This window comes from Diceros bicornis, chromosome X (genome assembly GCF_020826845.1).
Source record: "Diceros bicornis minor isolate mBicDic1 chromosome X, mDicBic1.mat.cur, whole genome shotgun sequence".
NCBI lineage: Eukaryota > Metazoa > Chordata > Mammalia > Perissodactyla > Rhinocerotidae > Diceros > Diceros bicornis.
Window position 1 is genome coordinate 29722482 of NC_080781.1, and position 27644 is coordinate 29750125.

Below are 27644 nucleotides of genomic sequence, written 5' to 3' on the forward strand. Positions count from 1 at the left end.
TTTTAACCATATAAGTGTTAATTTTTTATTATAATTTCTCATTTTGCTTCTTTCAGACACACCACTACTCAATTAACACAACCGTAACAGCTAGATAATGTTTAAGAAAAAGCATCACCTAAAAGCTAAAAATTGGAAAACTTGTTCTTGAGTTGCCACATTACCACTGAACAACAATATGGCCACAAAGCGGAACGTACTCTCCAAAAACACTTTGATACAGCAGAAGTTTGCCTGGAAGAGGTTGCCAAGCGTGATAGCGTTATCTGTTTTGTCAGTTAACATACAGTGTCAAAGACCAGCAAAGTAGTGTTTCTTCTCCATTTAACCCTTAACAATTTAACTTCCCATTCATAATAATCTTAAGAGAAATGTCTCCTGTTAAGGTTAAAACAATTTCTTTGAATTCTTCCTGTGAACTATATTTTTATTAAAATATTAAATAGGCTGTATGATATTTATTTTACCTTTATGATGATAAATTCAAAGCAACCAAGGGGCAGTCTTCAGTACCATCATCACATATATACAATGTTTTAAGTTCAACTCCATGCCTGACTGCGTCTCTTCTACAGTATAGGAAATGCCTTTGGGTCACCCACAGACACATCCTCACCCATGCCAAAATTAGTGTATATATATAGAGTGTATCTATGTATCTCTCTCTCTCTCTCTCTCTCTCTCTATATATATATATACACACACTACACAAATCATAAATTGTATAGATACTATTTTCTTCATTAATCCTTGTCACATGCAGAAATTGAAGTATTCAAGGTTTTTGCTGGTTTGATGACATGATTTTCCAGTACTTGTTCCAAGCTTCCTTTATAATCATTATTCCTATGAAGTCATTCAACTTGGAAAAATAACTGCTTGCCAAAACTGAGTTTCTCTGGTGAACCACTCAAAACAGCTTTAGTTTTACAAAGAGCACCATTCTTTGTGTGCTGTTAATCTTGGCTTAGAAACACTACATATTATCCTTCCCACTTGAACAGTTCAGCTCCTGTTCTCTTAGTTATATTTTGGAACCATTAGACTTACTGCTGGAATACAAATGTGTGAGTCACCTAGCCGGTGACTCTGAAAACAGATTTTCCAAGTGTAGATATATGGACCATATGCTCATGGCAACATTTAGTGGTTGTTAAAAATGTGAGGACTTCCCAAAAAGTATGAAAACTCGCCTTATATAAGAAAAATTGTTGGGATTTTATTACATACAGTTTTGTTCTTTAGTCAGATTTTAACTTTGACATTAAGTAGCTATGATACCATGTCCCAATACTTGACATAGAAGTTAAATTATTTAAATAAACTAGTGCTTCCTGTGAAAATACTAAGCACTTAATTCTAATTTTTATTTGCTCTTTTCATCTTATTTAATATTACACTTCTGAAAAGCTATTAACAGAAGGTCATAACATGAAAATTTGATAAATTAGAAACCCAGGTATTTAGTGCATTATTCTACAGAATACAAAATAATTTCACTACCAATTTATTTTCTAACCAAAGTGACTTAAAACCATCAAAGTGGAACACTGTGTTGACATAGCATGGGCCTGACTTAATAAAACAAACTGCTAACAGGCTACACGGCCATTATGGCAAAGCAAATTAAAATTGCTTTCCTGTTTCATGTTCACAATGAAATCTCCGAAGGCAAAGAATTTTCCCTTGTCAAATCGTAGTGAAGTTATGTCTCCATGTCTTCCAAATTCAGAGAAACTGGGTCATGAATAATTACCAGGCAGGACATGTTTGTAAAGGTGTTTTGCTCATGAGAATTCTGTATAAAAATGAAAGTACTTTATACTGAAAACCTAATATATCAAATGATGCTACTCCATCAAATTAGAATAGGGCCATTGAAAAGGAAAATTTCCAAAATGATAGAAAATTTGTGAAAATGTTAGAATTTATAAGTTAAATATGCAAACTTTTGAAAGTTTGATATTAAATATATCATAGGCTTGTACATGATTTATGCTATTTTCTTTTTAGCAGAAAAATAAACTGGGAACCTCTCAAAATTTGAGGGTTCATGAGACATGAAAAGATATCTTCATGACAAAAATCTATATTTTATATTTGAACTGATTTTAACAACAGAAGAAAGTTCGCTCAATTATATATGGTTCTATTTATATCTTCAAGAAAATTTTGACAATCATACAAGTGAATTTTATTGTCTAATTTAAATTTCTTTCCAAATATACTCATCATTTATATACACAAAGGGCGATGGGTAATTTTGACTTTAATTTTATGGATTTCTTCACATTACACACGTGCGCATGCACGCTGAAAATTTAGAGCGCCTCTCTAATTAAAAAATAGAGGGCCGGCCCCGTGGCTTAGCGGTTAAGTGTGCACGCTCCGCTATTGGCGGCCCGGGTTCGGATCCCGGGCGTGCACCGACGCACCGCTTCTCCGGCCATGCTGAGACCGTGTCCCACATACAGCAACTAGAAAGATGTGCAACTATGACATACAACTATCTACTGGGGCTTTGTGGGGGAGAAAAAGGAGGAGGATTGACAATAGATGTTAGCTCAGAGCCGGTCCTCCTCAGCATAAAAAGAGGAGGACTAGCATGGATGTTAGCTCAGGGCTGATCTTCCCCACAAAAAAAAATAGAAATAATGCAGAAAGCCTGCTTTAACATACCTTGCAAACACTGAAAACTAAACAAAAACCAAAATAGAGTATCAAACCCTTTCACTACTCCTCTGTGTGATGAGAGCAGGAAAATCTATAGCCTATACTGTATCTCCTTCCTGTGCATTTTAAAACAAAGTTTAAAGACATTTAATATTTCTTTCTTTTCTTGTTCATATAACTCAGTTGCAGAAGATAGAAAGGATCTTGGGAGAGAATTAGAAATAAAAAATAGTTTAAAAAATTTTACACAAAATGAGCATGTCCTATTAAGCTGTGTTTTCTAAAGAATATATATTATAAAGGAGAAAATGAACTGATGACATGTAATTTAGAAATCTGTTAAAGGGTCTACACAGTAGAGAAGACACAAAGTCAAACCAGATCAGTGAAACCACTTTTATTTTTATTTTTTCCACATAGATAACTTCATGTCAGCTACAAAAATCATGAAATGAAGAACTGATCGTGAAACTGCAAACTCAAAACCACTGGAGTGATAAACAGGTTTATCCCAGATGACTGTTAGAAAAAAATAACCAGAATACCATGAATTCATGTTTAAGTAGTAAACATGTCTTATTTTTTAAAATAATAAATATAGAACAGCAGTAGAGAAACTAATAGCATAAACAGCATGAAGTATATTTTATTTTTTAAGACAGATGAAATTTCTAGGCACAGTTTTAGGCATTAAAGAGGACACAGAGGCATAGGTTAGTGTGCGCTGCTCTGTACAAAAATACAGTCTGAATAAATTACATTGCTAGCCATACAATTAGACGTCACTTACCAGTCAGTTCATTGCATGTTTAATAATATACAGGTACATGCTAATCCATATATATCATTTATATTTCAAACACATAGATCTCTCTATATTTATGTCTTTAAAATTTACATGTTGAACTTACAAAAAGCTAAATAGTTGTGCAAGAGCTCCGAATAACTAGCCCTGCTGAGTACTTTATGCTATATGTGTGTATGTGTATATAGCTCTCTCTAAGATAAACAATGCGTTTATAGTTAACAGTTTTGCTTGTAAGAAAACATCAAACCAACCTAAAGCTGCAAAGACGTTAATGTTAATGTAGGTGAAAAATTCACTTGTGTTTATTCTGAGAGACAAAACAGTATTTCGGATGAGCAACAACACCTTTCATGTTGTACCGAGCTTGTTAGTCATGAAACACTTCCAAATATTAGTGATGGTAGAAACATAGCATAGGTCTCTTCACTGGGAAGGGGAAAAAAGTTATATAAGAAATCTACTTTTCAGTAAACTGTAAATATGTGTGCCTTAGCCTATAACATAGTCTGTCATTTTCCAGCTTGTCATATTGACAGAGAATGAAAACTTGATAAGACTTGAGATGTCATATTGGTCTAACAGCACACTGCATCCTCTACCAGGACTAAGAAAAGTGCCTCATTGATGTCAGCACCAAGTACTGTTCTTCCATTATTCAGGAATAAAGAGCTTCTCTCACAATAGAGAGTGTTTAATAGCTGAAACCCCTATCCAACAAATACAGTATTTCTCATGCTGCTCTGACAATATACAATTAACTGCAAAACAGTCTGGCCCAGATTTTACTATTTCTCAAGAAAATTGCTGCAAAAGATTCTATAATACTAATATCTTTCTGGAAAATTTCCACTCATGGTTTCTTATGATTCTATATAGAATCATATACTTTTATCAAGGTTTCTCTCTAGGATGCATTTAATCACTTTTCTCTGTCATTGCTAAAATAAGAATAAGCCTGGTTCTTCATATTTACTCTGTGAGTCTATAGAAAAGTCACAAGATCGTTTTTTTTTAAGCATTTGAATAATAAAATAGTTTTTTCTCTGCTGTTTTGGCAACAGTTCTTAAGACAAACTGAAAGCAGAACTCTGCTCTGGGAGGTAAAACAAATTATTAAAATACTACTGATGTGGTCCTGCTCTTAACGGATTTTGCAATACAATAGTACACGGGTACATTTTAAATGATTTTTCCAATGTTTCTTTCTGTAAGAGGGCCAAAACCAGGACATACTGTTTTAATGTCTTTGTTAACAAAAATAATTATGTATAACTTTTATATTAGAGCTGTATATTTGATATAAAAATATGTTTATAATTAAACTATCCAAATTTGTATATTAAACAGGATTAACACAAGTTTGCAGTGTAAGATTCGTTGCAAACTTCCTCCCTATTATTGATATTTCCTTCCATTTGAACAGTTAACAAACGATTCCCATAACATAAATCCATCATAATTGTGTGCACAAATCAGTTAGCCCATTCATTAACTTCAGAGGACCAGGTGATAACCAGATGAATTCTACTCCTCTACTGAGACATTTAGACATTTATATAAATCTATCGCTATTACTTTATTTTTTAATAGACATTTAAAATACTTGAAAGAAAAGCAGCCTTGTATTTTAAAGAATTTTGAACTGATCAGCCTAATTGCTACTCTCTTTTGAACTACAGTGCTTACAGAACAATCATTCATTTTCAGATTAACAACATTTCAGTTTTTCTTCTTATACAATTCTATTGAAACTTTCCCGTGAAACAGTAGAGAACATAGAGCAAAAGCTTTAAGGTATAGGTACTTTTGTATGGTAAATAAGTGTGAATACCCGATCTAAGCCTCTTAACAACGTGTACAAGGTTAATGTTCAAATCACTTCACTAGAGCAAATATTAATTTTATGTGTAATAGGCAAATGCATGTGTAGGGCTAGGGAACAACTTATCACCATTTATACTAATGGGTCACCTTCTATAAAAATATTGAAGCTTGTTACATATGCACAGTTATTTGCTGTAATGTTTGGTAAATGATTTAAAGGGTACTTAGGACAAAAGCAACTCATGCATATTTCTTTCTATTTGCCCCAGGGAAAGTAGAGACTCAATTTTCCTCATCCTAGATAGGGCTGAGGCATAATTTCTAACTACATAATGAAAAGCACATGTCTCCAAGTCTTGACTCCCTTCCCAGGGAGATGCTGATTGCCAAAGCATGACCTCCTATTAAAAAAAATATTCTTCAAAGTGGAATATGTACCATTAACCAGTTACATTCAGAACTCCCATTAGATGCTGAAGGGCAGTTCACTTTTCAAGAGCTCACTCAAGCAAAAAACCAACGGCCAATGTGGTCATTGGGTGGAATAAGCAGGTGATAAGGACTCCAACAGTGGAATCCTTGTCAGCACAAAGGAACTTCTAAGTGTTGCTTATGCCAGCTGCTCCCCTGCAGGCAATAGGAGATTCAGGCATTTCTCATTCCAACTAGTTTCTCACAATGGTTGCTGTCATATAGACCCTTCACTTGTCAAGAAAAATGACATGAACATATTGGAAGTTTGCAGCATTTGCCTATGTCTAATCAGCTCTCTTAATTTGTGCAGGTCCCTAAAACGGATGTAAAAGCTGGTTATGATGTTGACAGCCAAAAGGCAAAAGACATTAAATCAACTGAGCAAACTGCTGGATGCTCCACAAGTGTTTTAGAAAATAGTGAGTTAGAAAAGATGAAGACGTAATCCTTTTGTTGGATGGTGTTTTTTTTTTTAAATTTGAGACTATTGGTTCTAGTAGTAGTCTTCGTAGTTCTTAGGGTTCAGGCAATAAAGGATGGCACCCCCAAACGAAAATATAGTCGCACCCCAGGCCAAGCCATAACCCCAGTTGAACTCATGGTAAATTTTCAAGCTCACAGTTTCAATGAACTTGATTGGGTAAAGCACCAGGCTGCAAACCTGTAAAACAACTGAAAGAAAAGCAAATCAAAATTAGAAAAATGTTATTTACAGGAAATAAAATGATATAACATAGAAATATACATATGTGTGAGAATTACTTTTTAGTCAAATAAATGTAAAAGCCAAAAAATTTGAAGCATTGCTTATTCTAGATGATATATTTTCAAATATTAACATTTTTTTCTTTAACACTATTCACAAATATTAAGAATCACTCTATTAATAATTAGTACATCACTATAATAGTATTTGATGAAATAATCAGTACAATATAACAATTTATATGAGCATACAAAGTAGTGATTCTCACTTTACAACACATATGTAATTATCACTATTATGGCAAGTAGTACTAGTTAAGCTAAACTGTTCCACTATACAAAACCTGTAAATAGCTCCCCAAGAATAGTGACCCCACATACTAGCTAACACCCTTGTTATTTATTTATACTCTTGAGGAATTGGAGAACTGAATTCATTCGTACTGATGAAACTGGTCAACCTGCGATTCAAGATGTGCTTTTGTTGTTGCTTCTCAATACCACCTAACTCAGCCCAATATTCCAGCAGTTCAGTTGTACCTTGATGTCTCTGCTCATATTACTCTGATCAAAAACTATTTTCATTCTTTTCCTCTCATCCAGTCCATACCTCTCATCTTTAAAAAGGGGCTCAAAAGTCATCTTTGTCAAGAAGCCACAACCAATTATACCCTTTCTATTAGATATAACAGATGACATTTATATATTTATTCCTCATGTACTTTTCAAAAAAGAACTAAGTCAATGAAGGCATGGGAGATAATGGTACTGCAAAACCTAAGCTAACGACGGCTGCTACAAGAGAGCACAAAACTTAGCTCTTAGTTCTTAAATCTTAGCTCTCAGTCAGGGCTAAAGGGGAAACGTGATGAGTCATACCTAATAAAATAAAATAAAACAAACCAGTTCATCAGGAAGGGTAAGTTTTTTTTTTTTTTTAAATATCTAAAATTAAAGTGGTATTTATCCTGTGGATATTTTTATATGGGAGACACTGGATTATACAAGAGATCATGTCTTCCATTCAAAATCTTAAGTTCCTATTGGATCAACTATTATATAATTTCTATTTTATTTATTTATTTATTTATTTCTGAGGCAGATCAGCCGTGAGCTGGCATCCATGCCAATCCTCCTCTTTTTTTTTTTGCTGAGGAAGACCTGCTCTGAGCTAACATCTATTGCCAATCCTCCTCCTTTTTTTCCCCAAAGCCCCAGTAGATAGTTGTATGTCATAGTTGCACATCCTTCTAGTTGCTGTATGTGGGACGCGACCTCAGCATGGCCAGAGAAGCGGTGTGTCGGTGCGCGCCCGGGATCCGAACCCGGGCCGCCAGTAGCGGAGCGTGCGCACCCAACCGCCAAGCCACGGGGCCGGCCCCAATTTCTATTTTATTTAAATCAATTTAACTAGAATTTATTTGATGCATCTGCCTCATTCTCTACTATATGACGGCTTCCACCCTCAAGATACAGACAATCTTCTCCCTGAAAAATCTGGGGTAGAGTAATATGTGATGGGGTGGGCAAACTATCAAAGCTGGTCTGCTGTTTGTTTCTGAAAAAAAGTTTTATTGGAACACAGCCAAGCTCATTCACTTATGTACTGTCTGCACTATGATAGCAGAGGTGAGGAGCTGCAACAGAAACCATGTGGCCCACAAAGCCAGAAGTATTTACTATCTGGCCCTTTATAAACAAAGTTTGCCTCTGATATATAAAGTAAATTTTTGGTTAAAATGATTATTATTTCTCATCTTAAAAATACTGTAAACTCCAAAAGTGCAACAACAAAAATGTAAACAAGGAGTAGGAGACAAGAATAAACTTTGATATAGTAAAAATGATTGTTTATTGCATTTTTTAAAAAGAACAACAGAATGGATAGTGTGTTCAATTAAACTGGAATTTTGTGCTTTAAAATCTACTCCCATCTATTCTGAGTACCTCTAAGAGATCATTACCAATATGATTAATGTTCCTAGAAAGTCTACATAACAGTCATCTATCTCTGGCATAAAAGTGATGAATTACTGAAAATTCATGAGGGCATAATTCCTCAAAATCATTACTTTCTATAAGGTTCTGACTAGGGGTCAAGTGATCTTTCTGGAACCAGATATAAGAATTTCAAATATTTTTGCCATGTAGCTCAACACTGCTCTGGATCAGCACTGGCCTACCATACTTCCATGTTACTCCTGAGAGGGGATGGATAGACAGGTCCATAACAAAAGAATCTCTCGACATCCAAAATAGAAATCACACCTTGTTTATAGTTTAAAAATCTCAAAAAAGGTTTTAAGTCGTTGTGAGGACCACTGATATCATATTATATAACTGACACTTCATATATTCCATCCAGTAACTGCTAAATGTGTATTAACTTTAAAAAATTCAGCAGGCTCCGTGCTTTTGTGAGGAAAAGGGTGCTTTCATGTTTTAAATGTCTTAAAAGTAACAAGAAGTTAATTACTATCAACCAGGAACTACAGAAAAAAAAATTCCAAAGTTACTAAGTGAGTTTTAAAAAAGGCATTTCTCCTTAGGTTTCTATCCTCCAGTCACTAGTCAAATCATGACTGACTGTTCCAGGATATGATTGAAATATGAATGTGAATTCGGAATAGCAATTCATTTCCTCATTCAACAAACTGATTCATTCAATAAATATTTGAATGTTTCTAAATACAGTTTAAGGCACTGGCAATACAAGTTGCTACCCTCATGGGTAGGCAGTCCATCAGTAAATAAATACAGAATATGGCAGGTATTGCTAAGACACAAAAATACAAGAAAGCAAGAAAACAAGACAGAGGGATGCAGGCTGCTCTTTGAGATCTAGAGTTGAAGGCCTCTCTGGGAAGAAGTCACTTGAGCACAGACCTGAATGAAGTGAGGGGTGCTGGTCAATATAGTGGGGAGGGAGCGATCTGGGTGGAGGGCACAGGCAGTGCCAAACTCCGGACACAGGAGCACATTGTGAGCAGCGGAACATCAGTAAGGATGCTATGGTTGCATACAGAGAGCAAGGAAGGGAGCGGCATGAGATGAGATGGAAAAGACAGCCAGGGCCCATTCAGGGATGGCCCTGGGAACCACGGTCAGGGGTCTGGGTTTTATTCTAGGTGTGATGAGCAACTGCTAGGGGAGTTTGAGCAGAGAAGTAATAACTGACCTGAATTATATTCTAAAAGGATTATACTGCTTCTTTTGTGAACCAGTCAGTCCCTGGAGGGAGGTGTTTACCTAGACTGCTTTTAATATTCATTTCAATGTGTTTTATTTAGCAAATATTTGGCCTCCATGGTATAATACAATGACATAATTTCCCTTTCGTGGAAAAGTGGAAATACAACTCCATTAGGTTCCAGTGACATACTCTCCTGAGCAGCTTTCTTAGAGATAAAACTTGATTGTGTTACAGCCAGACGAAAATTACCCTAAAACGCTTTTTGCCTCTGAATTATTTTTCTCACTTTGGAATCACTGAGAAAAATGCCTGTAACAGCAAAATTGTAAAGAATTTGTAATCATTTCTAAATGATTTTCCATTTAATAAAATACACATAGATGCAGGTAAAAATGCCTCCTTGCCTTTTGTAGATGCTGCAAAGGAAAAAAATAAACAAAGCTAAAGAATCCAGAACTCAAGAAAATACCACCATACTATATTTCTACCTTACCACCAATCACTGAAACATAATAGGCATTGGCTGTGGTATCCTCTATGCTCTACCTCAGAGGCAACCTAGGGAAAATTGTGTAGCGTTTTAAAATTTGAAGGGAATTTGAGTTTCATTTTATTTCCCCTCCCCACTTTTTTGAAAAGAGGCAACAAAACTACCACACATGAAATTGTGTGAAGAGAAGCACGACAAGAACTTGGAGGTACTAATTCTTGTGCTATTTCTAGCTTTCTCTAAGAGGATATTTTTCAATGTTTTCAATACTGAAATATTCAAAACATTCAATATTGAAATACTCAATATTTTCTTTTAAGGGGATATTTCAATATTTCAACAAACATTTATTGGATGCCCACTGTGTTCTAGGCGAAAGGGTAAGACAGACAGGACATGGCCCTTGCCCTTTTCTATTTCATACACTATGGTGGAGACAGACACACAGATAATTACAAATGAATGTGTTCACCAGTAGTAGTAGAGGCACGATCACTTATAGCCCATTCACCACATGTTTACTGAGCTTTAACGACATTCCAAGCACCACTTCTGTCTGGAGAAAGAAGGGAGGGCTTCAGAGAGGAAGCACCATTTGAAGTGGTTCTTAAGGATGGACAGGACTTGGTCAGAAGAGAAAGGTGCAAAGACCTCTAGGAAGAAGAAGTCGTTTGTATAGAGCTTAGAGGTCTAAGAGGGTGTGCTTATAGAAAATTCACTTGGGTGAAATGAAGGGTACATTCACACGGAGATGTTTCATTCAGACTATAAAAGGCTTAGTGTGTCATAAAAATAACGGACTGCTTTCTATAGGGAGACATCTCAGAGGTTATTTTAATTGCAGATGCTGCTGATGCCCTATCTATATACTCTCATCCTCATCACTCCTATATATGTCAGCCTGACTTCCAATTGGCACCACCTGTACTTCTTTACCGGACTTTTCCTCTGGCCACTAAAGCTACTTTGCCTGACTGGGGGCAGGCCTGCTGTTCTGTGAAATTAACACTGCTGTCTCCCCATCATCCCCAACAGCTCTTCCCAATGACTCTCAGAATTTGGTTTATAAATATCCCAGTTTCCCCAGTCCTTCCCATAAGATAACTCTGAGGTGCGTGTTCTACACTTGTTTCCAGAACTTTTCCAGGAAGATTAAGCTCCAGCTGCTTACAGCGATTTGATAATGTACTTCTTCATTGGCTGCCTTCCCTTCCCGGTCTCCCTTTCCATATCTCTTCTCTACCTCCCAGATCAAGTACTTGCACTTGATTCCTTGTCTCAGGTTCTGCCTCTGGGGAAACTGAAGGGACAAGAGACAAGACTAGATTTGTATTTCAGAACTATATCTCATGTGTTTGGTGTAAGACAGACTAAACGAGGAGCAGACTAGAGAAGGACAGGCCCCTAAGAGGTTAGTGAACGTGTGGATACCTGTGCGCAGTGATGACTAAGCAGACGTCGGTGAGGAAGAAAGGTCAGGGAGTGTAAGGAAAAGAATATAAAAGAAAAACTGAATAACCGAATCTAGGAAAGGGAAAAGAAGGAGTCACATAGACATTTTAAGTCAGATGTTACCATAGAAAAATAAAACAAAATCGGGGAAGTTCAAATTTGGGAACTGAGATGTTCCACTTGAGGAAGAGTTATGTCCTCAACAAAGGCAGTAATGGTGTATGCAAAGCAGCTACAGACTTCGAAGATAATTTAATGACAGAACTGATAGGAGTTACCAGCCAATTCCCTAAATATAGAATTTACATAAAGGAAATGATAATTTGGAGAATAAAAACATCTGCCCATGAAGGGTTAATAGGAAGCTATTCATTTCTTTTTTTAACTTAATCTACAACTACTAAAAGTAGTAATTGGCAGTGATACTGTAAATTGTTCTAGCCAAAGGGTAGTTTGATATTGATAAAGATCTGTGAATAAAACTCCTTTTTAGTTTGAAATCTAAGCTGGACACTGATTCTTCTGTCAAATCTAGACTCAAAATCCCTCCAGCCATCTCACTGTATTACAAGATGGTGAGGAGGGTTGCAAAACAGAAGCCTCTAATCAGAGACAGCTCCGAGATAAAAAGCAGTTGTAGGACCTGAAAGAAAAAGTCACCATTCTGCATACACATTCATTTACAGGAGGCTTTTTGCAGATATAACAGAAAGGAAACACCATTAATAATACGATTAGTGAGGATTCTGTTATTTAAAATCTGAATTATAAAAGACTGATAATTTTCTGCAATTTATACTAAAGGCCTTGGGAAAAAAAGGAAACAATCACCCTAAGTCCCAGTGGCATAAGCAGATCTGCAAAACCAGACAATAAAAGAAGAGGACCCAGAAAGAGACAACCCCTCTAACTTCACTGAGTCTTTATGGTTCAGTCTTGCTGCACCGATCAGTCTGTGGTCCTTATGACATCTCAAGTTGCTGACTTCCTTCAGGTGTTGCTCCCAAGAGATGGAGTAACTGGAGTTATAGGATGGACTCCAACTGCAGTACCCACTTGGCAGCTGAATTCAAAATTCTAGGCTGATTCTGCTCTTGTTTTCCTACTTTTATACATACCCAAGTAAAGATGACTCGTGAATCCTTACTTGGCCTTTCAAGTCAGATAGATGCCCTGAATTGAAACTCTGCCTCTGCAACTTACTAGTTGGATAACCCTGGAGAATTACTTAACCTTTCTGAACCTATTTCTTCATTGATAAAATGGGGAAAATAAATACCTGATCTTAAGATTGTTACATCAGAGATAGCATATGCCAAGTGTCTAGCAGTGTGACACATGGTAGGTGTGCAGTTAATTATTATTATTATCGACATTATTATTATAGATAACATCTTATTCTCAAGTCTAGACTTCTAAGACCAGTGACTGAGTGAGAGAGTTACGGAACATGGGACAATGTTTTAGATGGTCCGCAGTGATGGCTAGCTCTTAGCTCTTCTAGCAATTATTCAAGCAGATAACAAGCCCACTCTAGATTAAGGACCTCAGAGAAAAAGAGAAGATAAAAAAACCTTTAAAATCTATTTGGCTGTCTTTTTGAGACTTAATCATCAGCTTTTAGTAAAAACCCTTAAAGTATATCATCTAACACCAAGATAGTATAGTTACATACTACAGGTGCCCAACACACACTTGTTAAATAAGTGAAAAAATCATTTTTATAACTATTAATTTTTTGAGCTGTTTTGGTCTTAGCTTTGTGGTCATGTGAAACTTGCTGCTTCATAAATTGCAGAGAGAGAAATGGTTTAAGAAACACAGAATTACAGTTAGCTAGTTTTTCACATGCCTGTTTTTCCCTATCAGGTCATAAGCCACATGCCTTAGTCATCTTCCCATCATCATTCAACTATTTATTGAGTGCCTCAGAGTACCAGGCACAGCACATGGTACTGAATTAAGTAAGTATGTAGTCCTGTGGAGAGATGTTTCCAAGTGGCAGTGCTGTGTCTGTCTTGATTTTATGTACTGCATGTCTCAGCAGAAGAGAAGAAAGAATAGTTCTCAGTTGAGATAGATATTACTCTGTGTGTGTGTGTGAACACTGAGATAAGGCTTGATATTATTTGGAGAAGAAAGCATCTTGAGAAAAGAGGAGAAACACAGACCATTTTCAAGCAGACCAAGATGAGTAAAAAGGGGAAATGGCCCTAACCACATGTTTACAAAGAATCACTAAATTGAATTACAAGTGAGACAAGCCAACCACTAGAATAAGCATGTTTACTAAGAAGCAAGCAAAATAAACAACCATGATTTTATCTAGCATTGTTTCAAGTAGGCAGATTTTCCAACTTTGTTAATCTTACACCCAAATGAATAATGGATTATTATGTGTAATGAATATGTTTCCGAGAAATCTGTTACAGGCCGCTCTCTCATGGCTTTTGCAGATGGGAAAGAGAAACCTCTTCAAGACATATTTCAAATAACCAGGAAGTTTTACCTTGCTTATATCCAAAGTGAACACTAAATTACTGGTTATTTCAAAAAAGTTCCCATAAGCACAGTGTCAAAAGAGAATGAGTAAAATTAAATCTCAGCACATGTACATTTTTATAGCAGTATAATGCTGATTTTAGGTCTCAGAGGATAGAATAACGCTATATGAATATTGCTGTAGGGATTCCTTTCATTATTTTATAATTTACTAATATTTGTGGTAGCTAGAGCTAAATCAAAATCTTTATTTTCACCAAACCCATTACCTTTAACTCATGTTCATTTAAGTATATTTTCTGTTACCACCAGTACTTAGTTTCACATTTTCATAAATTTTGCTATACTTGGAAAAACATACAGAACTTTTTTAAAAAACTGGAAACTTCCAGCTGTTCTTCTAAGAATGTTTATAATAGGTGCTATAAACAACGGATTTTTTTATTGATTCTGCATATGCCATTTATGTGGTAAGTTAAAGGCTAAATGGGATAGTAACTAGGTAGCACAATAATACTAGATTCTTATAAGAGACTGTCTAGAATATCTCTATTTCTTCCTAAAATCAGAAATATCTGAATATTCTAAAAATTATTCAAAACATAATTCCAGTTGTAAAGAATGATATATCATTTCAGAACAATTTATCAAGAAATTCTATTACAATTTCCAATCAATTTGTTAAAAAATCCTAGCTGCAAGGGCTAACTTATACTACAATTAAAATATTTAAGTTATTTCATTCTAAAAATTGAAAAAGAGCCATGGTAAATCCATGAACCAGGAAATAAACTAGAGAATAGTGATGGAATCTTTAGGAGAATCTTCATGTTGTACTAAACGATTCACAATAGAGACCTTTATTACACATGAGATCAGCCAAATAATGATACTATGGTCACCGCCTAAGAGTTCAAAATATTTTTTGTAATAGCATTTTCTACTCTATTAGGAAGTATCTGTGGTGCTATTTAGCCAGTTTTACAGGTGCCTTAATGCAATGTTCAGTCTGTAATAGGCACCCAAGAAACAGCTGAATGAATGAGTGAGGGAGTTATCAGTGGATGAACCACTAGTTTAGGATTCAGTAGCCTCCCAGCCCCAGGTCCGCCAGTAACTACTATGTGATCTTGAGCAAGTCACTTAAGAGATTTGAATTAGATGGACTTCTAAAGTCCTTCAGCCATTTGGACCTTCGTTTTGATGACAACTACATTCTGTCCCGTCTTCAGGGTATAAGTAGATAAACACAAACAGCAGGGGGCAGCAGAACACTTCTGATTTTATGTTTTTAATTACACTACCCTTCAAATCCTGAGAAATTTCATCTATTCCCATCTTTAAACAGCTTTAAAAAATCCATCTAACAGCCTAGATGGTTCTGTCAGTGCCTTCATTATTGACAGTCACAGGGGCTTATTGTGCCGTCTGCAAATCAGATGTGACTGACAGGGTAAATTGAAGGCACCACAAGAAAATTTCAGTTTGAGTCAAAAAGAACAATATATCCAAGGCTATTCTTATAAATGAAAATTAAAACACATAATAAAATAATGTGCTGGGCTTTTAGTCTTGGAAGTCCCTTTTCTAAACAGCTCCCTGACTTTTAGTAAAACCTCCCTTTTACCTCGGTTGATATTTAATCCAAGCTGTGCCTCATAGAACGATGGTTGTTAAATTAATGAATATGCCACTGACCTCAGATAATTGAATCGCCTGATGGTTCAAGTTAGACATTATGATTTTTCAGTCTAACCACCTTTATTTCCAAACAGATTTATACCTTTAAGGGTACATATGTTGGAATTTCTTTTCAGATTCATGTCAGAAAAAATAATGTTGCCTTAAGATCACCAACGGGGCAGTAAAAGGAGGGAAAAAAAACTGGATGTGAAGCAAGACTGTTGGTAAATATATCTGCAGCAATTCCTAAGGCAACAGCCTTGTCGAGAACTATTATTTATTCATGTTTTAGTTAGAAGTTTAGAAATTGCCATTGTGCTCTGTGAAATGCTTAATACACTGAAAACTGATAATATGATAAACCTTTAGCCAATTTACCTTAAAATATAGCAAACGCCTCTCAATTACTATGTAATGCAGCAACCACATACTGCTTCCGCAGAAGGGAGGATGGTAGAAAGGTTCAAGGAACTTTAATACCGGTTTGAAAGTAATGAATATATTTACCTGCTGCAAAAAGCATGACAGCAACAGGTCTGTAGAAGCGCCTTCGAGATCCCACGCAGATAGAAATCAAACCCACCAGGAACGCAATGAGAATGATGGCAGCACCGCCCAGGAGTAAAGCCAAAGTAGCAATCTGCCAATCTGCAAAGAAAGAGAGAAAGGCACTGCTTTTAAGCAGGAAGTCCTCAAAAACAGACCTACCCTCAGCAGCCTCCACCTTGCTGCAGCTAAATAGACGTGATTTTACCGCATGCTAAGCAACCCTTGAGATTCAAAATGTTTTGCAACAAAAATTACTATAAATGTCTTTATACAGAAAAGTCTCCTATGTCAAGCTCAGCAGAGTTTTTAGACCCAGAGTTTACCATGCTTTTCTTCCAAGGACTCTATTAAGCATTCATGCTAAAGTTGGTGCCCCCCCAGGACCTATTATCATTATTATTATTACTTTTCTATTGAGCTATAAAGTTCATAAATCTTAGGTATAGAAAGTAGAGAACTTGATGAATTTTTATATATATTTATACACTCATGTATATATATATGTATACACCCAGAATAAGATATAGAACATTTCCATCACACAGAAGGTCTCCTTGAGCCCCTCCCCAGTCAATAATCACCCTCCTACCCAGGCTACTGACGGACATCTATCACCATGGATTTGTTTTGCTTGTTCTTAAACTTTATATAAATGGTATGGACTCTTCTTTGTCTGGTTTTTAAATCTGTGATATTTATCTTGTGTCTGGCTTTTATGTCTCTGATATTCATCCATGTTTTTGCGTGTGGCAGAGTACATTCTTTTTTATTTTTTATCGCTGTCCTTTCTTGGAAAGCCTTCCTTCTCTGCACAAAAAAAACCCCAAGTTTTTATTTGCCTTTCTCCCCCTCCCCTTCACTAAAACAACTCCTGCAGCAAATTTGCATCAGGAGGATTTGTAGTTGTTTGTTTTTTTTCCCTCCTCTCTTTCATTTCATTCTAATTTTACAGTTGTATTTACCACCACGGGGATGGTTTCTGAAATTAAGTATTCCCAGGGAGCCAGAATGGACTCTGAATGGCTGCTCGGCCCCTTTCTTCATTCACACATGGAAACAGCAAGCATATATTGACCAGTTACTATGTGCAGGCCTCTGTACACGGATACTTTAAGACTCTCCCATGCCCTGAGGGAAATGTAAACCTCACTGAAATGCATTTGTCATTTCTTATAAAATAAAGATGTAGAAATAGTATGACAGAAAACTGGCCCATTTTCCATTCCATAAGAAGAGTAAAATGTTCTCTAAGAAGCAGCAAAGTGAATACATGAAAGCACTATCTAGCTTAGGAAGCATCACAGAAAATGATACTATGGAGAACACTCTTCGGCGGGGGTTGTTCGGAAGTCCCAGGCTGCCTCTTCTGGCCCTCACTTTAATGTATGTGCAGGAAATAAAAATAGACTTTAATCCATGGTTAAATTGCAATGTAATCTATCCAAAGTCAAGAACTCATGATATTTTGATGCTGCACTCTGAAATTATCCCTGCAGAAAGCTTCCAAAGTGCACTCTTTGCCACTGTAGGAGAAGGGATGAGTGGAGGAATCTACAATACTCTAAGATTTTCTTCTTTTATTTATACTTATACACCCCTGCCTCAAGCGTCCTCTTCCACGTCCTCTCCTCCTAATAAATTCTGGATATGTAACTGGCCCTGAACTAGAACTCGCATTGCATTCAGGAAACAAAACAAACAAACAAGGGGAAAACAGAACAAATCTACACTTCTTAAACTATAAAGATGAACAAGAAAGTGGAGAGCATTTTTTATGCCATCTATTTGTAACAAAGCCATATAACTTCAAACAAAAGTATATCTGGCTTTCAACCTGAGTTTAAAAGGACAGCCATACTATGGCTTTTTTATTCCATACAGCATGTACTTTTGAATTAAAAAACCAAAAGAATAATCCTTACATTTGGAAGTCTCTAAGTTTCCTTGAAAAAGTTTATACATAGCACAATTAGATTGCACTTGAACATAACAGAAATCTTTCTGAAAACTTGTAAGTTGAAATTTCTGAATAATAAATCAAATTTTCATTATATCAAAGTGTTTGAGGTACAAAGAAAATAAAAAAATCCACCCATCCATCCATCCACCAAATTCCTGGAGACTTTAAGAGAGCCTATACCAAATACTTTCTAGTCGGAATACTACCTTTATAAAATGATTATTACTTTTAGCAACTTCCTCCAAATTATTTTAAATAAATAAGAATTCTTAAAGTATCGATTTTGTTTAAATCAAGATACAACTAAATATTCATTCATTTAAAAATATCTTAAAGGTACAATAGATTGTTTTTTTCTGATAAGCTCTTTCACGTAGCCCAATATGCATAAAATGGCACACATCTATTTCCATTTTCAACTCAAAATAAAACAGGAATTAATTTTGATCACTTTTCTCTACTTTAGATATCCTCATAGAATAGCTAAAATACATGTATTTATTTGCATTTTGTAAAGATAGACTAAGAGAAAAAAACTGCCAAACTTCCCCAATAAAGGGCCAGATAGTAAATATTTTCAGCTTTGTGGGTCATGGTCTCCGTTACAACTACTCACCTCTGCCATGTAGTGTGAAAACAGCCATAAACAATATGTAAACAGATGGGGAAGGCTGTGTCCCAATAAAACTTTATCTACAAAAACACGTGGTGGGCTGGTTTTGACCCTCCAACTGTAGTTCGCTGACCCCTGGGTCTATACTTTATGTACCATTTTAAAATGTTGAACTTTTTTCTAGGTAAAGGCCTCTCAGACAATAATTTCATAATGAAGTCAATTTGAAAAATGAGTAATACAGGAGCGCAAAGTGATGCTTATCCAATTTGGCAATAGAAGACTGCAAAAAATCCTAACCTCACATAATGTTGAATTTCCTTAAAATAGTAATACTTTATTTCATATGGAAAACCAATAAAATGCGACAGAAGCCACTAGGAGAATAACAGTCATTAAAAGGGATTAGAACCTAATTAGGAAGGGAACCTCTTATAGCACAGGAAATAGTTCTAACAAGTAAATGAATACAACCAGTTCTGCTTTTCTTCTAAATGTCCTGTATTTGTTTTTAGTACTGAGGGTTGTGGCTAATGAAAAAGTCACTGTAGATATCAAGGCAAAAAGGCATGGCACCAGCATCACCACTGTTGTGATAGTGTTACCTTTCCCTTCAGCTCACGACCATAGATATGCCTGCTCAAACAGAAAAGCTGTTGTACTTCCAAGAGAGACTATAACTAGGCCATGTCTGCCACTATCCTGGCCAGAAGCTGGGGCTTCGACTGAAGTATTGAAGCTGTATCTCTGGTGGACAGTGCCAAGTTTTGGGATTGTTGTCATGCTATCCATTTGGAATGATTCACTCAGGCGCGTTGCCCAGGACCAAAGCTTTGACTCGGTGACTAGCTGAACATCAATCAGGAAGCTGAAAAAGTGGTTTGATATGGCTACCACAGTCTAGGAGGCCCAGGGCACTTTTCCAAGTTCAGCACTAGGCATTTTGGAGCTGAGAACAGGGAGTGTGGCATCGTGGCTCTTCCAGTCAACAGCTAGAATCCGTTGTCCAAATATTAGGGCCTGCCTTACAGGTGAGCTAAAGTTAGGGACTACACAATCAGGCTGATACCATTTCCCTCTTTCTTACTAAACAAGACTAGGATATGGGAATAAAAAAAGTGAGAAATACTTTTATAGATACCTACCAATGGCCATTAAAATAATAGGCTGGGCTTCGTGTTTGCAGATATTTACTTATCTACCAAATGTAGATTTAACAGGACTATATACATATAAAGTGTTTTGTTATATACCATAGGACTTGGGCAATTTTACAGTAATATAGTAAATGACCAGAAATCTTGTCTCTACGTGAATGGTTTTTCCATTAGAAGGTTTGCATGCCACAAATACTTCCTAACCCATATTCAGTGTTTGCAAAACAAATTAAAATGTCACCAAATTCTCAATTTTCAGCCCCATTTCTTCAAAAAAATTATCTATTTTAAGTTCTCATAATCGGTTAATTTCTATATCAATCTTAGTTCCCCAATTTTATAGGCCTCACAGTATTTAGTCAGATGAAGTGTTAAGAGTCCTTAGAGATTTATTACTCTGCATTCGTTTTACAAATTTCTGTAAAGGATATAACAATACTGTAGTGGAGCAGTGACGATAAACCAGCTCTGCAGAACATCAGTGGCCATGGTACTGGTTGACAAATAGCAGTGCTCTGCACAGTTAAAACTGGTCATTGTTCAATGTCAGGCCAGCTGATCTGAAATCTGAGTTTGGTTTCTAAGACCTGAGAGAACAAGTGATAATCAGTTTTGAGGAAATAATGTACATCTTTGGTCCATAAACCTCTGAGGGCTCAAATGGGCTGGGAGAACGTTTTGGATCTGGAAACCAAACCTGAAATGAAGCTGCCATAGTATATGCCAGGTTCCACTTAAGAGTATTCTGGCAAAATTGACACAGCTGACACACTGGAGGCATTGGAACTGCACCTATGGAAGCCAACGCTTAAGATCAGTATGTGCTTCTCCACTAGCGCTTTCTCCAACAGAAAAAAAAAAGGAAAAAATAACAGGAATGAGTATATATAATATTATAATTCCCCCTGCAATTACAGAATAAAAATTGGGCAGTCCTTATGTCATAACATCAAGTCCAACATTAATATGCAACTCAGGAACTAAATTCAAGTCCTCTTTCAAGGTATTTTTATTAGCTAGCGCCAGTTTCCAACAACTATAAATGCTTTAGTATTCTGCAGAATTGTGCTGACTTACTTTACAGTCTAATACGTGTGACTGGTCTGAAATTGCCACTGCATTATGAAAATTCTATGGGCCACATTATAACTGCCAAATTGCAGAATTCACATTCCCTTAGGGAATTCACGGGCAAAATTTACTTCTGATTTTCAGGAAAGGCAAAATCTTAATGATGACACATTTTCCACACTTTTGAGTCAAGGTCAATGCACCACACCAGCGCCTAAAGCTTTCCTCCACCTATCTCATTTCAAAACCTTTAATTTGTCCAACACTGGCTAATTTATTTACCTCTGTAGGTATTGTTTATACACTGAGATTACTTCTACTGTTATGTAAACTCCTGAGCACACAATTGCCCCCTCCTCTAGGAAATAAGAAATAATTAAAAAGTAATGAAGAAACAAATTTTTAACCTTATAAATTCAACTCCCACAGTTTGGATGGGGAGTACTTCCGTCAATGTATTCTAATGCTTTAATGTTTTAATGCTTTAATGATTTTAATGTTTTAATGATTCTCACTTTTCTCTAATTCTCATCACAAGTTAAAATATTGATTTTTAATAACTTTTATAATCACATTCAAATTTGCTAGACAGGCACTTATTAATTTTACCTTTGAATTCTCCAAAAGAAAACCAAAACGATATCCATAACTGCAATCAAAATCATTCACTACTCAACAGAGAAGAGTGATCTTTCCTATATCTTAACACTGCTTCCCAAGTCATCCACAAGTTCTTCCTAATTCACCCCCATGAACTGGATCATTTCACTCATCCCTAGGCAACATTCAGTTCTTCTAAATCCCTTTATTCACTCGTAGGACATATTTATAGCAAAACATTTAAATTTATTTTAGTTATACCAGTGAGAGCTCAGAAAGCAAACAGTCTTGTCAATCCCATTTTATCATCAGGAATTGGAAATACTGGGATGGTTTATATTTGTTTAAGGGGAAAAAAGCTCAATTACAGAATAACATTTCAAAGCCACACTCCCTAAGATATCCATCTCTTCACTGAAGACCATGTCTTTTTCCCAACTAGCTCACTTTGTCAGAAATTACAACATTTAATTATCTTCATCAAATGTAATTTAAGAATTTATTTTGAGATTAACGCTACATACTTCTGAGTTTGGAGAGTAAGGTCATATCTTCACATATGAAGAATGAACCCCAACGGTGCTGTTATTTTTTGGTACAAGGAAGGTAACTATAGACCTAACAGCCAAAATATTTCCGGAGGTATCAAATGATAATACTTAACTTTCTTAAGTTAGTCTGCATGTGGCCAATGAAGTAGAAAACTGAAACCATTACTGAGGGAGTTTAAACTTTGTTTTCTTGGCTAAGTTGCTTTCTGACCTAAATCCATCAGCATTGCGCTAATTTTCCACTATTCCCTGAGATGAAGACAAACAAACAGGGCCCAAAGAAGACTTTGGACTCTAATTTCAATAATTAAAGCGACTACCTCTTTCTTCAAACAACTAATATCAAAACTAACATTTTCACGTACAAATATTTAAGGCCAACAACTACGTGTCTTTCATAAAAAGACAAACAATATAGACACTACGTGCACTGTGCTCCACAAAGTGAAGAGGGATATTAGAGAAACATCTGCTTTAGATACCCATGTTAATCAGGCTGGCAATTATCCGATTTAGTCCTCCTCTTTAGGCCTAAGCCCATTTATGGATAAAAAATACATTAAAAGCACAGTGCCAACTTGATTTTAAGCACACAAATGACCCCAGGTAAGCACCCAAATAAGTGATACAACAACTCTAATGACTGAAGTGCAGATCAATTTTGCAAAATATTTGGAAAATTCTGGTTGTCCAAAAGTGCCAGACAGCTTACTAATTTTCAATCCATCACAATTTCATTGAAACCCTTTGAGTTGTTTTGTGTTGATGTTAGAAGAATACACATCCTTTTTTCTTTAACAGATAAAGGAGCATTTTAACTGTTTCACAGAATACTATCTTAGAAAATTTGGTGGAAATGCAATTTATAATCTAAATACCATGACGTAATTTTCCCCCAAATAAGACCACTGTACACAGTGCTTAGCAAAGAGCCCTGCTATTAAAGCATGTTTCAGTATTTAGACAAAAAGAAAGACACCATCACCACTAATGACGGCTGTTTCTTACCACCACTACAGCAGAAAGTGTTCACTAGCATTTGATGGTAATTAATATTATCTAATCAGTACTGATATTTCTCAATAGTGATTTCTAACCCTAGTATTTCTATAAAGTTGTGATGAGTCTGCTACATTGAACATCATTCCTTCTCCACTCTTTGGAAAAAATCTAAGAACTTTACAACTTGGAAAACTTGGTTATTTGGAAAAGCAGGAAGAAGAAAACCCACGCCAGGACTAGGAGTGGGTGCCGTTCCTCAAGCAACTAAAAAGCTTTTATGAAGAGTTTAGGGTAGCTAATAATAATCAAAGAGAAGACAGAAGACAGCCAGACAGTCACCCCCGATCAAGATTAAGACACCCCTTTAGTAAATACGGAGGGATAACATTGGCAAGTTAGTGCTCCCAACCAGTTCCCTGTTAGCAAGCTTCTTTAGATGAGATCCTTTTTTCTATCCCTCTGCAGAAATTGAAATTACATTCCCTTCTTTACAGCACTTTGTACATTTATATTATTTTATTAATTTAAAAGAAAACGTTTGTTTCATTCAACACCTTACTCTCACCACCTAGCACAGTGCCTGGCACACAGCCTGACTAGCTGACTTTGTACCAGGATAACGCCAACTCCCTGCCAGGAAATCGCTGAATAGGTTTCAATGAAGTTAACTCCTTGGGTACACATGAGAAGATAGGAAGGAGGGGAGAGGTCATTTCTAGCTTTCTTTAAGTCACCTAGTGGTGCTAGGAATAGACTCCAGGTTGCATTCACAACGCTCTAGGGCAGCATTTTGATGAACATTTGGATTAGGGACCTTAAAACATGACAGCAATAAAACCCCCATTGATGGAAATTTGAGTTCTTTTGTGGGTGTGCCCTTTTATGCATAGAGAATATGTGACAGGGGTCCCAACTGCTATTTTTTAACATTTTTTACTAATAAACATATACTTTGAAAAGAATCAATATTTGTGACATTACCTTGAAACATGGCTCATTAAACTATCATTTTAGATGTGCAACTATGACATACAACTATCTACTGGGGCTTTGGGGGGAAAAAAAAGGAGGAGGATTGGCAATAGATGTTAGCTCAGAGCCGGTCTTCCTCAGCAAAAAGAGGAGGATCAGCAGGAATGTTAGCTCAGGGCTGACCTTTCTCACACACAAAAATAAATAAATAAATAAATAAACTATCATTTTAAATCTCACAATAGTTAATAAGCTGGTAGAGACAAAAATGATCTCCCAGATATTTTTTCCTGGTTCTTTGGGAACCATAGATGCCTCATTTTTGTCGAGTTTTGTGTTTTGTTTTTAATGGGAGTCTTTGGTGCCAAAGGTAAGACTACAATAGAAAACTGATCGTGTACTAGTGTCTCAAAATCCCACACAAATATAAGAGGAAAAAGGGGTAAAGAAAGGTGTCCTTGTCTAATCTTCAAGGGAGACAATCCGATACTTTGAAAAGACTGGTAAGATTTAACTGTCAGTGCCTTTGACATGTGAGAATGAAATTCTGCTTAAGGTAAAATCAGTTTCTTTTGATACATAAATGTATCTGTTTAAAAATAAAGCCAGAATGCAGTAATAAGTGGATCTAGTGAAATTTATATTCATTTAATAATTTAAGAAAATTACATGGCTGGCTTCCACATACATTTGGGATTATTTTTCAATTTAAAATTAAGCAGTTGTGTTAAAGTACCCTATCATGGAGAAACTTAAAGAAAAAGTTTTCATTGATTTTTAAGGACTAGCCATGCTAACAATGTAAATTTGAGGATAATAAACATCTAAAACTTAACAGACTTATCAACATATATGAGTCTATTTGAAGACTCTTTAAATTCTATGTGAAATCAAATCTTGGATGATAAACAATCCTATAAAAAGTGGACATCTACTTCACGTGTAGTCCTTAACCTCTTCAAACAAAGTTCCACACATGATAGTATCCAACAGTCCTTCAAACACCAAGAGATAGTTATCTGCACTATTAGAAGAAATTTTGAAAACTCACCCTGCAAAAATACCACAGCTAATACAATCTCTTTATTGAGTCTTTAACATTGTGTCTTGCCTCATTTTTCTTACCCATGCAATAAATTTAATTGGACAGGATTATTTTAAAAATCTTTTCTACTCCAAATATGCTATGATTCTGTGATTCAATATATGGGCAATTATCAAGAGAAAAATTATGTTATTAAAATAAAGAAAAACAAGCAAACAAAAAACAACTTTGCAACTCCAATGTCTTTCTAGCACTACAAAACTTGGCTCCTGTCTGGGATTTCAACATTTTAGTGTTCATGTACAAACCACCTCAACAGACTCATACAAAACTTCCTAAAAAAAGACTAAAATTTTATCACACCACATGAAGTAGCAGATTATAGTCCAGATTCTTAATCAGTTTGAGCCTTGGTCATTTGAGACTGTAAACCAAAGATGACCTAAGGTTATATAGAGAGAGGAAAAAGTTCTCTATTTGCGGACAGGTTAGGTTCTTGAGTTCATTTGATTTCAAATCTAAAGTAACCCTCTACAAGTGACCAATCATTAAAGCCATGTGTTGGTTGAGGGTAGTTTTTGCCCTAACCAAACATTATTTATATAATCGAGTCAAAGTTCTTAAGGAAAGAAGCTATGTAGTTGTCTTTGTTCTTTGGAGGCAATAAAGTAAGACTGCAGATTTGTAGCCCGACTCCAGCATCAGATTATATGCTGCAAAGGTGGCCCAACAGCATCTCCTATACTACATGCTCTACTACAATGTGACCTTGCTGCTACTCCATCAAGACGCAGAGTTCAATTCTCCTCCCCTGGAATCTAGGCTGGCCATATGGCTCCTCTGTGATTCCCAGGCTAGTTCAGACAGGACCTGGTTCTCTTAGGACCCTCGCTCTGGGGAAAAGCACTCATTCTGTAAGAAGTCCAGCTATCCTGAGGCCACCACGCTAGAAGGCCAGTCCCAGCTGAGTCCAGCCTCCCAGCCACTCCCATCAAGGTGCTAAACCCAGTGAAACCGTGTGGAAGAGGATCCTGCAGTTCCAGACGTTCCAGTCCGCAGCCATTCAAGTCACCCTCAGCTCCGGCCCCAGACATCCTGGAGCAGAGACAAGCCATCCTCATTATGCCCTATCTGAATTCCTGAGCCACAGAAGTCATGACCATAATAAAATGATTGTTATTTTACACCACTAACTTTTGGGGTGGCTTGCTTCCCATCATTATTAACTGGAACACTCTTGGAAAAAACCCAACTCTACCACTGATTGAGAACTTCGTAAACTTACAAAAATCCCTTCAATAATACATAGGAATAACATTAACTACCTTGCAAGTTTATTGTGACATTGGGAATAACTGACATGTCTGGCCTGCAATAGTAGAAAATAAAATTAGATAACAGTTTTGTGATCATAACCTACCAAGAGCATTGTTAAATGCTAGGTAACGCATGTCCAAAATTTAAATTTGAAACTAACAACACACGCACTTCATTATTCAACGCAAAGGAAGTTTACCACTTAAGGAGAAAAAAGTCCTCAATTATTAAAAAAAAAACTCTCTTTGCTTTGTTTTTCTGTATATTTAATAAGGAAGAAACACAACCCTAATGAGCAGGTACTTTTGTATATTTAATCTCCATGACAAACCATTTGAAGACGTTAAGTAAGTTGTACGAGGTCGCATGACTGGTGAATGGCCAAGTTCAGAGCAGTTTGAATCAAAAGCCTAATGTAGTCTCCACAACACTACTCTGCCCCCCTACAGGATTATATTATAATTTAGCATAGTTCATATAGAAGTTTACTGTGGTATTTGGGTAATGTATTCCAGGGACTTATTCTGAAGCATCTACAATCCTTTTCACTAATATATCATATCTAGTAGCACTGGATAATCTATGGTCTCGCTAAGTGGTCTTACTATTAAACAGAAACTTGAAATTCCTGACAGCAGGCAAAATCTATTGCTTGAGATATGCTTTTGTTTGTTTTGGTTTTGTTTTGAAATGTTTTATGAAAGACCAGGCTTCTCACACGCCCATCAAATCCCTTAGCTGACGAAGATTGATCTAAATGGCTCCCTGGAGACTACAATCATTCTACAAATGTGAGCAAAAGAGGAATTATATCTGCCCACAAATTAAAATGTCCTTTGTAAAAGTCAATCTGGAGAACTTGAGAATCTTAGGAGATATTAAAAGAAAGTCATCATGAAGATCTTGAAATAAGTATAACTTATTTCTATTGAGAAAGTTTTGGTACTAAGTGCTACTCTGTGTAATTTTCCACCCATCTATGCTGTGCAGGTTAAATAAAACT

The 27644-nt window shown here is 36.2% G+C and overlaps 1 protein-coding gene across 1 annotated transcript in view; it reads right to left on the bottom strand.

Annotated features, from left to right (window-relative positions):
- Nucleotides 1–3055: 3055 nt before the first annotated feature.
- TMEM47 (transmembrane protein 47) overlaps nucleotides 3056–27644 on the bottom strand; it is a 29042-nt gene continuing 4453 nt past the window's right edge. Inside the window, exons 2-3 of the mRNA XM_058535620.1 lie at nucleotides 16312–16452; nucleotides 3056–6451 (exon numbers count right to left, since the gene is read on the bottom strand). Coding sequence (XP_058391603.1) covers nucleotides 6273–6451; nucleotides 16312–16452 — 320 coding nt within the window. The 3' untranslated portion in view covers nucleotides 3056–6272. The remainder of the gene's footprint in view (nucleotides 6452–16311; nucleotides 16453–27644) is intronic.